This window comes from Chlorocebus sabaeus, chromosome 9 (genome assembly GCF_047675955.1).
Source record: "Chlorocebus sabaeus isolate Y175 chromosome 9, mChlSab1.0.hap1, whole genome shotgun sequence".
NCBI lineage: Eukaryota > Metazoa > Chordata > Mammalia > Primates > Cercopithecidae > Chlorocebus > Chlorocebus sabaeus.
Genome location: NC_132912.1, coordinates 50,119,337 through 50,131,508, shown reverse-complemented (window position 1 = coordinate 50,131,508; position 12,172 = coordinate 50,119,337). Strand labels below are relative to the sequence as shown.

Below are 12,172 nucleotides of genomic sequence, written 5' to 3'. Positions count from 1 at the left end.
GGTCAGGGAGGGCTCCTGGGGACAGACAGGCTCTCCCTGAGGAAGGGAGGTGGGGCAGGCGCTCTCTTCTCCATGTGGCTGTGGGCAGAGAAGGACACTTGTAGGGGCTGGGCCTCTCTAGGGATCTGGTTCCCGGCCCAGCTGACCCCTAGGAACCCCACACTGGCAGTACAGGGGTTCCTCTTGGGTAAGGTTGGAGGCTGAGGCCTGGGAAGAGGAGCCTGCCGGGTACAACTTCACAGGCTCAGTGTGGCCAGAGTGACACCCCAAAGGCAGTGCTCTCTCCTGGTGCTCCAGACCAGGGTCCCAGCTATGTGCAGGGCCAAGGCAGAGCCCGCCCACTGGCATCCAGCCTGCGTTTGTCTCTTTTGAACATTCTAGACTGTCAAGGAGCCACCACCTGTGCAGAAGCCAGAAAAGGTAAGTCACAGTTTTGGTCCCGATATTGTCACATGCCAAGGAGCCCACCGACCTTCACCAAGAGTGCCATGAAGCCTGCGCCCCATGACCTCCACCTGCCTGGGCAGAGAAGAAGGTGACAGAGGGGCAGAATGGAGCCTGAGAAGATGGGGAACTCACAGTGATGTCCCCAGCACACCCTTCCCGCTCCCTGCACCCCTTAACATGAGCCTTGTCACCAATTCACAGCCTGGGCCAGTTTCAGCAACTGTGATGATCTGTCCTGAATGAATGGGTCTCTTCTGTCAATGCCCCAAGGACCTTTTGTAAGATGCTAAGGACGGAGGCGCTCTGGAAAAGGAGCCCCGCGTTTCAGGGACCTGGCCCTGTCCCCAGGCTCCAGAGGCGGCTGTGGCTCCGTTTGGCCTCTCTGGATCCATGTCTCCTGGCAGGGACAAGGGGCTGCCTGGAGTTAGCCTCTCGGGACTGCAGGGCTGAGGGATGGGGGAGTCCTGGCGGGTACCGAGCTGGGAGGGACACCAGCCCAGTGAGCATAGGGGCCAGGAGTCCGGAAGCAGGTTGTGGCTCACCTGGGTCGGGGACCCACCCCAGGGGCCATGGGCAATGGTGAGTAACTGAGGCAGGAGGCCCTGGGCCTGGGATGGGGGGGGAACAGACCTCCCTGGCCAAGGGTGGCCTCTGCGGTGCTGCAGAGTGGGCTCGGGGAGGCTGCATCTGCAGCCAGATGGATGCGGACAGTCACCTGCAAATGCTGGGACCATTGCACAGCCCCCAGAGCAGACCTCTTTCAACAAGGGCGGCCACAGGAGAACCAAGGGGACAGAGTCGAAGTCGTTGGCATTTATGAGACGAGCATTGTCTGCCAACTAGGAGGAGTTTGCATGTTTCACACATGAAGGACCCTCCCATGTGGTGTGGGTTTTTCTCTGGTCCTTTCATTCCCCAGACACACATCTGGGAATGGCCAGCACTGTGCCCCACCAGCACTGTCAGCAGAGAGTTGTTTTTCCTTTTTTAGGAGCCAGAGCAGGAGAAACCACCACCTCCACCACCACCATCACCACCACCGCCTCTGCCTCCACCACCTCCGCCCCCAGCTCCTGTAAACACCTGCCCCACCGTGATTGTTTGTTGCTGTGCATGCCAAGGAGTGTGCGGGATGAGAGGGATAGAGGTGAGAAGGGCACAGTGGAGAGGGGCTGTGGCCCCAGGCTGGGACTGCAGGAGGAGGGGGCAGCTGGGTCCCACTGCAGAAGCCTGGGCCCTGGAGGAAGGCAGGCTCTATGGGGGCCGGACTTTGGTCACTTGATGCCAGGAGAAACCAGATGCCCACCTCACCTTCACGCCCCAGTGGCAGGCATATGTGAGGGCTCCTGTCCTCTGCACCACCAGGTCTGTCCCCACACATTGAACTCCCTCTCTAGAAGGATCCATGTTTCTGTACAGTGGCAGCTTTTGATGTCTGACCAGTCCCTGGTTCCCACAGGGGTGCCTCAGCTCTGGCAGTGGCCTCGGCTTTAAACCACCTGCCTGCAGGTGCATGGGTCAAGCAACCTGAGTCACAAAGGTCATGTAGATCAGAAAAAAAAATAGAAATGACCAGTCCTGACACGCATTCTCACCACCACGAACACTGCAAGGATGCCAGGGGCACCTGCCAGCCCGGGCAGCAGGACCTTCAGGCAGTGAGGAAAAGCTGTCCCTGAGTGGGCTTGTTGCCTGCTGAGATGGGCTGACAGGCACTGCAGGGAGGGGAGGAGGTGGAGACCCGAAAGCGCCCTCACAAGACACCTGTGCAGGAGCTCGAGCCCCGGAGCCAACACGACAACCACTCTCCCTGAGGAAACCTCCTTCACGGGCAGGTACAGGCCCATCTTGCTGAGGGGAACCCAGCCAGGCAGCAGCAGGGGCCCTGCACAGGGGTAGAGAGGGTGCCTGGGTGGCTGGTGTTGAGGGAGAAGGACCCCAGAGTTCCTGCCTGGTCTGCCCCTCTCCCCCTTGGTCCTGGCTCTGTATGTGGTCAGATCTCTTGCTTCCTCCTGGGAGTGTCAGGTTCCTCTGCAGCCTCAGTGGGCATCTGGGGAAGCCAGACCTGTCTCTCCCCAGAGTGTGGGGCACAGAGAAGCTGAAACACAGCCTCCGGGGAGAGGAAATCACCTGCCAGCGGCCTGCAGTGCCTTGCAACACACGGCCCTCATCCCATTCCCACCAGGGCCCAGAAAGGCCTGACTGCAGTGCCAAGTGGCCAAGGGGCTGCCCATTATGGGTCCTGGGCTGTTTTCTGGCCGGTTTTTCTCTGTCTTCCTCTTCCTCTCTTTTCTGGTGTCAGGTACCTACTCCCTGAGCAGGGCATGGTCCTCTCACCTGCCTTCCCCTGTGTGCCCCCAGCAGCAAGACTCCTCCCTTCCATGAGCTCCTGCCCAGCCAGGCCCCGTACCCAACTCATGCTCCCCTTCAGGACCTCTGCTCAGAACCACAGGCTCCTCCTGCCTTTGGACTTTTTGTCTGAATCTGCCCCTGTCATTTTCTCTTCCTTCAGCAAAATACTGTTTTGTTCTAGATTCCAAAACTCTCTGTGGCCACAGTGACCATGTCCCCAACACACAAGGCTGCCAGGCCCCTCCCCGAGAGGGAGATGGAAGCTTTGTCTGGGTGTGTTCCTGGGGACAGAGCATGGGGGGCTGGGGAGTCCTGATGCCTTCTGGAGGTAGTGTCCAGCCTGCATGGCTTCCTCGTGGCCACGTTGCTTTTCAGGGCAATCTGGATACCTTTTGTGACCTCTCTCACCCAAGCTGCTGCCAGGTGCCATGGATGTGGTGTCAGCGCAGGGACCAGGTAAGCTGGGGTGCAGGGACACACTTGATGGACAGAAGGCCACTGCTTTTCCCCTGACCGCTGTCCTCTGGGCTTGTGGCTCAGAGAGCCATGTCAGGCATCTGGCAAGGAGGACGGCACAAGACACACAGAAACGGTGCCCGTGGGCATCCCAGCCAGTTTCTGGACATGGGACCCGAGCACTTCGTTTGTTCATCACCTGGGGCCAGGAGTGCTGGCTAGGATGGCTAACGGGGTTGTTGGGCAACACTGACTGGTTCTAACAGGCAATAAGGATTCCTTCCTTGGGTCATTGCCTTGGGACCATGGGGAGGACCAAATTGTTAAGATTTTCTCTTCGTAACTTATTATGAATGAGGACTAAAAATTTTTTATGAGGCTTCAGTAATGTATGGAGTCCTCCCGTGGGCCAGTTGCTACCCTAGGCCACGCTTTCACTGTTTTCGTCCTCCCAGCAACTGTACAAGTAGGTGCTATTAGTATCCACTTTACTGAACGGGACGGAAGTGCTGAGAGATGAAGTGGCACGTCCCTGCTCCTAAAGCCCGTGAGTGATAGGGCTAGATGTGAACTGGGCTTGGCTCCTGCCCTTACTCTGCACTGCTCTCCTTTTGGATCAGCACTAAGGGGCTTCTCTGCTCAGGCCCCAGGGCCCTGGAGAGCCCTGCTCCTGGCTCGGCCTGGGGCTCATCTGCCTGTGCCTCCCACAGTCCAGCCCTTTGCACCTGGAAGATGATCTCATCCCCAGGGTTTATAGAAGGACCTGCACTGGCCAGACCTCCTGCATCAGGCCAGCACAGGCTCTCAGTGGCCAGGTGGCTGCGCACTGAGAAGGCCTTGCAGGCTGCAAGCCTCTGGACGCTGCTGATGAGAAACGGGCCAGGAGCCCCCGGGAGGCATGCTGACACCTGGCAGGGCATCTCCGGTGTCAGAGGCATGCAGCGCCCCTCCAGCCGCTGGGCTCCTGGCTCTGTGCCTCTGCACAGGGCTCTCAATCTCAGCCATGCTTGCACAGAAGCCCATTTCTGTCTGAGGTCCCACGAGGCCTCTCCACATTGACACAGCCCAGTTCCAGTCACACAGCACTAGTCCAGCCTAATGCCTGGAACAGGTGAGACACTTAGGTGGGAGGGATAGAGCTTGATGGCTGAGTGTGAAAACAGGCACCTCAAGCAGAGGGAAGGCAAGAGATGGGAGGGTGGGCATGGGAAAGGGCCAGAAATGGCCTTACTGTCCAGTGTGGTGACATAGGGGATGGAGCAAGTCTCTGGAATTGTCTCATTCCCAAGGGCAGCTCTTTGAAGCTAAGGTTTAGGGGTGGGGTGGTGGGGGGCAGAGTAATTGCATCACAGAGGGCACTTACTGCTGCTCAGGGCTCTGCCAGGCTGCCACTGTCATCGTGTGAAGTCCACCTTGCAATTCTTGGAAAAGGAGAGACAATCCCTGTTTTACTAATGGCAAAATAGAGGCCCAGAGTGGCCAAGAGAGTTGCCTAAGGCCACCCAGATAGTAAGTGGCTGCCTCCAGCACTATCAGAAATCAACCCCATATCTGTCCCTAACCCAGGGAGGCCCATAGCTATGCCTTGTGGACCTGGGCTCCTTCTAGCTTCTCTGCCACAACCTAATTCAACCTTGTCCTTCCCAACTGTAGTCCTGAACACCCAACTGAGTGTCTTGTAAGATTTCTGTCGGGTACCCAAGAATTCAGACAATCTGGCAGGAGTTCCCGGTTCTCCTCTTTAAGCCTTCGGTGTGCTGGCCCCAGGGTCTAACGTGAGTCATGCGCTAAAGAGGATGCGTCCCCCTGAGACCTGCAGCCCATTTCAGAGCCACAGGGTCGGCCTGTAAGCCTAGTCCTGAGTGTACAGAGCCAGACACCAGCCAGGCTGCTGGTGAGCTCAGCAGCTTCCTGCTTGGAGACACTGGGAATGTGACCTTCCTGCCTGAGCCAGGGGATCCCTGAGTGAGAAGGAGCCCTGAGGCTGGAGGAGAGAGAGTGCATCTCAGGGAGAAACGCTGGAGACCAGACTTGGGAGGGTGACTCGGCCCCAGCCAGGCAGCCCAACTGCAACTGCAGGGCTGTGGAGGCATCAGTGAGACGTCCTGCCCAGGACGGGCGTAGGCTGTCTGTCTCTTCACGGCAGAGTGAAGAGGCCACCTGTGTGCTGCGCACCCCTCTTCCAGGATCTCCCCTCAGACAGAGACTCACTCAGGCCCTCAGCAGTGTGGGGGATCCTGAGAGAACCAGTGCATGCCTCTTTCTCCGTCCATGCCCCGGCCTTGTGGGGATGCTGTTTCCAAACTCCTCTTCCTGACTTGGCATTGTGGGCTGTCCTGGGGGTGTGGTGAGCTCAGGACATTGATGAGCATCCACAGGATAAGGTGAAGGAGAATCGTCAGCATGGATGGAAGGTAGAGTTTGATTCAAGAGTCTCGGAGTCTTGCTGCTGCATTTTGTATGAGTGTGCTGTTGAATTTAGAGGAGATGCTGCCCTTTAAAACCTTGTTTAGTTGCTGGTTTCGGCAAACCCAAACATCTTTGTATTTCGGCACATAATAATGCAGGAAATTCTCAAAGGCTCAGTTTACCAAAAACCTCAGCTTTTTTTTTTTTTTTTTTTTTTTTGGTGGCAAAAGCAGTCAGTCTTGTTTACTTTCAATTTTTTTTTTTTTTTTTTAAATTGAGTGTGTCTCTCTGGTTTATCACCTTCAGTTCCTTGAATAAATTTTTTGATAGTGTCCTCTTCCAGGCCATCCCCACTACACACTCATACAAAATGCAGCAGCAAGACTCCGAGGCTCTTGAGTCAAACTCTACCTCCCATCCATGCTGACGATCCTCCTTCACCTTATCCTGTGGATGCTCATTATGTTACTGGGAAACAGTATTGCTAGATCCATCAGGAAAGTCAGGCTAATAATGTGAAACCTTACCCTCTGTCACCAAATGCAGTGCCCACAATGATATAACAGCCTTTCCAGTGAGTTTAATTCGTGTGCACACCACAGCAGGAAGCCCTTTAGAAACTGGATCTCATTTCATTCTCACAACACCCAGAGGACTCATAGCTGCCATTCATACCCAATCTTAAGGTGGGCCAGACACTGTTGCAAGTATATTCCACAAACTAACATATGCCATAACTCTATTGTGGGGTGGAAGCTAGAGGCCTTACAAAGTTAGGTAACCTACCCAGGGTCACACAACCAGGAAGCAATAGGACAAGCATCCAACAGCCTGGTTCCAGGTCCTTACTGTGTGCATGGCCACCTCTCTGTCCTGCAAGGTAGTCACTACTGTCCGCATTTCACAGCTGTGGACACCGAGGCTCTGATGTTTAGTGATAGGCTCAACATGGCAGGATCATTGAGTGGTAGAGCTGGGCTATGAACTGACCCAAGGGGAGGCTCATGTCTGAGTCGGATTCCACCCCATGTCCTGCTATCAGAGTGATCTATGGAAACACCTGCAAATGCATCTCTCTCTTCAGTGCAAAATGTCACATAGAAGGTCCTCAAATAACATTTCATTCAACGTCATATGAACACGAGAAATGATGATGCTGATCAGAAAAAAAATCCATTCCCGGCTGATGTCAATGTCTGTGTGGAGTTTGCATGTTGTTCCCATGGCTGCAGGGAATTTTTCTGGGTACTTCAGTTTCCGCTTACATCCCACAGATGTGCACATCAGGTGGATTGACGTGTCTCTATGGGCTCAGTGTGAGTGTGCAGGTGTGTGAGTGCACGTGCAAGGACATGACATCCTGTCCAGGGTTAGTTCCCACCTTGCACCCTGAGCTGATGGGACAGGCTCCAGCCTCCTGCGACCCTAAGCTGGAATAACTGAGTAAATAATTATGTTATTTGCTTTTATTAACTTTTCTTAAAGGTATGTATAGCTCACATTTATGTCAATGTTTAATATTAGCAGCATTTTGGTTTTTGTTTAGAAGTTTGATGATGTCTTCATGACTAGATATATGCCACAGGACCTTAAATTTCTAGTTTCAATTAATCTATGATCCAGTTGGTTTTCTTGTACCCTGCTTCACTGGAAGTCATGATTTCTAAGAAACTATCGACAGCTTCTGATGAGGATTTACTGAAATTTACACATGACACATTTGTGAATATTATTATCTTGATTTCACACTGTCACTTGCAGACCTCCTTCTAAATTCGTGCTCACGTTTGCTGGGAGAGTTGTTCTGGGTAACAATTGGAGCTTAATGCAGACGGGCCTTAGGATGCATTCATGACCATGGAGCTCCTGAGTTCTCCTCCTGATCATGTGCCCATGGAGGGCGCTAGACCAAGGGACAGGTGTGGCAAAGCCAGGCTGGCTGTGGCCTCCAACTGTCCAGGAATCCCAGCTTGCAGCCGTTTTTGAAGCCAGTGCTTTTTGGGAAAGTTTCAGATCATAACTTTGGTATTGCAATTACAGCAAGCTTTCCTTCAACTCCTCAGCACCACCCCTCCACCCCTCCACCCCAACACACACACACACACACACACACACACACACACACACACACACACTTCTGTAACATAATCAGGAAATCCAAAGATTGAGCCAAAACTCCAAAGCACTGGCAATTAAGGTTTCTGATTGTTTGCCAATCACTTCAGGAAATGTCCCTTCACCTTAGAGTGGTTGAGCTGATGTGAGAAGTGATCAGTTGCTGGCTTAGATATCTGCAATCAGTAGAGAGGAAGTGAGGAAGGAGATCCTCTCAAACTCCAGGAACCTCCTCATCGCCTTACACTTACCCCACGGATTCAGGGGGCAGTTACCTGGAGGTCTCCTCTACTGTGAGGCACCCAACCCTGCTCCTCTCCATCAGTGCAAGTGCAGACCCATACCTTAGCGCTCCCTGGGATAGGCTGGGGCCGAGGAGAGGAGGTGGCCTCAGTGTTAGTGCCCTGGGTCCTGCTCCAGAGGAAATCAAGGGGATCCCTCAGCAGTGGGTAAACACTAGGTCTGGAATTATTGTGGTTAAGTTTTTACTGGAATGTTTTGCAATAAATAAGTAGAAACAAAGGAGGTGGAAATAAACATGAAAGATTACTTTCTCTTTACAACAGCCACAAAAAACGTAATACCTATGTGTAAGTGTAACACAAATGTACTGACCATGATGAAAAGAAACCATAAAACCTTACTTATTGGTACAAGAAAATTTTGAAAATATAAAAATCTAGAGTGCAATGTCAACTTTCCCCAGAGGAATTCATGAGCTTAATATGTTATTTTAGTGAAAATTGTAATGAAATATTTTTAGGGAATTTGATCAAAATGACAAGTTCACTTGAAAAAAAAAAAAGACAGTTAAGAATCATTAAGGAATTTTTAATACAGAAAAGCAGTGAGAGAAGATTTGCCTTATCCAATGTTAAACATTAAGCTCCAAAATTTAAAATAATGAAAAATGAGAGGCTGATAAAATAATGGACCCGAATCGCGCAAACACTCCCTGGAATACATAGAATGTGTGGCTGTGGTGGTAGCCCCTGGTACTGACAGTGTGTATGCAGGTGAGCTCAAGTGCACTTATGGATGTTTAAGGATTGTTTGACATAAACATAAATTAAATGTAACAGAGTTTAGTTGAGCCCAAAAAAACAAAACATGATTCCAAATAGGGCAGCCCCCAGGGTCAGGACAGACTCAGAGAGGTTTCAGGGCTACCACAGGGTCAAATAAGATTTCTGAACAGAGAAGGCAAAACAGCGTAGAGAAAAGGGAACTGAGGTACGGAAACAGCGGAATTGGCGACAGCTCTGTGTGTCCTTCTCATTTGAACAGTTGGCTGCTGTGAGTGGCTGAAGTGTGGCTGCTGTGAATGGCCGAGGCTCAGCTCCTGTTACAGAAGCACACTCTGCAGTTGGGTTTTCAGTTTTTTAGGTACTGAGTTAGGTTGTGTTCATATGTGAGAATTCAAATATGTGAGTATGGAGGCTTTCTCAGGCCAAATTTTAGTTTTATTTAACAATTTCACTCTTTTGAGAGGCCTCTCAATTTGGAGAGGTTGACCAAAACTTTGGGCATTGATGCCACTCTCTGTCACCATCATAAATGAGTTATTTGATCTCAGCATGGAATTCACAAGTCACAACATCATGCCAGTTCAATACTTTTGTCTGCCGTTGCTGACTTAGTGGAAGTGAGACCACTTATGCTCAATGGATGGTTGCATACAAAACATCGAAGGTTTCAGAGGGTACAGTGGACCACAGGGACTATTAGGATGACTACAAAGAGGATGATATCCAAAGACCAAAGTGAACTCCTTAACAATATTTCTTATGAAGCAAACTGTCCCAAATCAATCAAGTCATGGTTCAGGCAGTACAGGCAGCTCAACGGTATTTCAGTCGATTGGTCATAGTCTTTGTTCAGGATGTACAGGCCATAATTCACTGTAAAATGGCCTGATTTATAGAGGCATTCAACTTTGTTGTTAGCCTGGTAACAGAAGCATGGTAGCCTGGAAAGTCACTAGAATAAATATAAAGATTAGAAAACCCAAGTTTGTCATCCACCATTCAGGATGCCCGCAAACCAACTGTCAGTTGCTCCCATGAACATATTATGTGCTCCTTTCTCTTGAGAGATTTTCTTAATGTATTTGGTGGCAGAGTCCAAGAAAACAGTAATACCAGCCACCTTGTAAATTAAACTTTCTGTAGTAACAAGATCCGAGGAGAGATAGGTACAACATTCACTTGTGTTCAGTACCAAACACAAGCCCTCAACTGTAGCAAAAAGGAGATCTGAAGCTGCATGATGTTCCATGTGAATGCATATGTCATCATCTCTCTTTTGGAGTATGACTTTTACCCATGGTTCACATCTGGCTATTTGATATGGCTAACTCCTGCCTTTCCAATACCTTCCCATGGAAGTTCCCCTGATAGCTCCTGTGATCAGAAGCAAAAACAGTCAATAACTGAAGTTAGCACCAACTTCGAAACAGACAAAGAGGAGATAGTTTCTACTGAGGAAAGATTTCAGTTGGTTTCCTGGGGCCTCACTCTTTCTGGTAGTGGGGAACCCACTGCATGAAATTTAGAGCTAATCATTAAACTGGGAAAATTCTTAAATTTTATAGCCAGGCAGACCTCCCAGGGGTTCAGCAGAATGGAATAAGCAGATTCTCTGCTGACTCAATATAGGCCCTTAGGGGTTGGAAAAGTGGGCTACTTAGTTGTATTTGAGCAAGGGTTTGTTAAATTTGTTCACCCATGGCCCGGCACGGTGGCTCACTCCTATAATCCCAGCACTTTGGAAGGCTGAGGTGGGCAGATTGCTTGAGGCCAGGAGTTTGAGACCAGCCTGGCCAACATGTCAAAATCCCATCTCTACCAAAAATACAAAAATTAGCTGAGTGTGGTGGCACATGCCTGTAATTCCAGGTTCTTGGGAGACTGAGGCATGAGAATTGCTAGAACCCAGAAGGCAGAGGTTGTAGTGAACCAAGATCATGCCACTGCACTCCAGCATGGGGTACAGAGGGAGACTTTGTCTCAAAAAAAAATTGTTTGCCCATTAGTCTGCATAAAAAGAAGTTCTCTTTTTTTGTACTTCCTTTACAATATGCTGTAAAGGTATATAACCACATTTAGTTTTTAAAAAGTACCCTACTGAATTTAATCTGGTGACATTATACAAGCAATTACTTGTACCCATATAGGTAATTCTCAGACCTTGAGAGACTAGTGCCTGGAAGCCAAATATACCTTTTGCAGGTATTACTTGAATAGGTTTTCTATATTTGGTAACAATCAGGTTGTTAATTGGAAATGTTAGAGTGTTGTTTCTAGCAAGTGCAGAAAAGCGAGTAGCAGTGATGTTTAGTGTATCAAGGATAACTTTCCACTCTTCCTTTGGAGTTTCAGGGTGATTCTCTTTGGGAACATAGAGCAACACTGGCATTAATGGAATTGTTTCTTCATTTTTTTGGTTTTAGCCCACAAACCCAATTGCTCGGGTTTTATGCTGGAGCAGAAGCTTGAGCTAAAGCCATCCACTGATTATGGTCCCATGAATTTTCTTGTAGAGAAAAGGAAAGGATTAGGACAGCAGGAAATGAGGGGGAAAGACAAAAGCTTAAGGTTTCCATGATGTCAGAGAAATCTTAATTTATGATCTTTGAAAAGTTGTCCATTTCTAGGACGTTGTCTGCTTCTGATGAGAAATTTCTCTCATCAGGTTTACCTTAAAGATATACAGTCCCAAGAGTCTAAAGGGGCCTTTCTGAGTTATGAAATGTGGACCCGAGGTCCAAGTCCCTGAAGCCTCACTGCAGTGTGGGTGGTGACAAGGACTTGGTATGGTCCCTTCCAGTGAGGTTCAAAGCAATTTTCCTCTGATGTCATTTCCAGAAGATCCAAGTTACAGATTCTCGACCAATAAGGGCTTCATTATCCTCAGTTAGTGCACCATAAAAAGCTTCCTTTACCTGGTGAGAATACACTTTGACATAATGCATTAAAGCCTTCCAGCTTTAGGCATATCAGAGTTTAGGAGAGTGGGAGAGGCATGCGGTTCTGTTACTAGGAGCATATGTCTTCCAGTGACTGTTTCACAAGGTATCAACTTATGTTTTCCGGTAGGAGCGAATCTGATTATCATCAAAGCCAATGATAGTACCTTTGGCCAAGGCAACCCAATTGACTCAGTTAACTTTGTCATTTTTAGTTTTAAGATGTCATTTGTTCTTTCAGCTTTTCCAGAAGACAGAGGGCTAAGGATAATGATAGTGCCATCATGTCCATATATCTTATTGAAGTGCTTTATAACTTGCCCAGTAAAATGAGTTTCCTTATTGCTGGAGATTTCTCCAGCAAGTTGCCAGAAGGAAACACATTTTTTTTCTGATAATTTCTTGGCTATTGTCATTGCATCAGCT

At 49.6% G+C, this 12,172-nt stretch overlaps 1 protein-coding gene across 1 annotated transcript in view; it reads left to right on the top strand.

The window, feature by feature from the left end:
• LOC103215817 (anthrax toxin receptor-like) overlaps window positions 1-12,172 on the top strand; it is a 45,717-nt gene that overhangs the window by 25,661 nt on the left and 7,884 nt on the right. Inside the window, 3 exon segments of the mRNA XM_007962542.3 lie at window positions 382-420; window positions 1,439-1,594; window positions 3,175-3,255. Of these exon segments, the coding sequence (XP_007960733.3) occupies window positions 382-420; window positions 1,439-1,594; window positions 3,175-3,255 (276 nt within the window).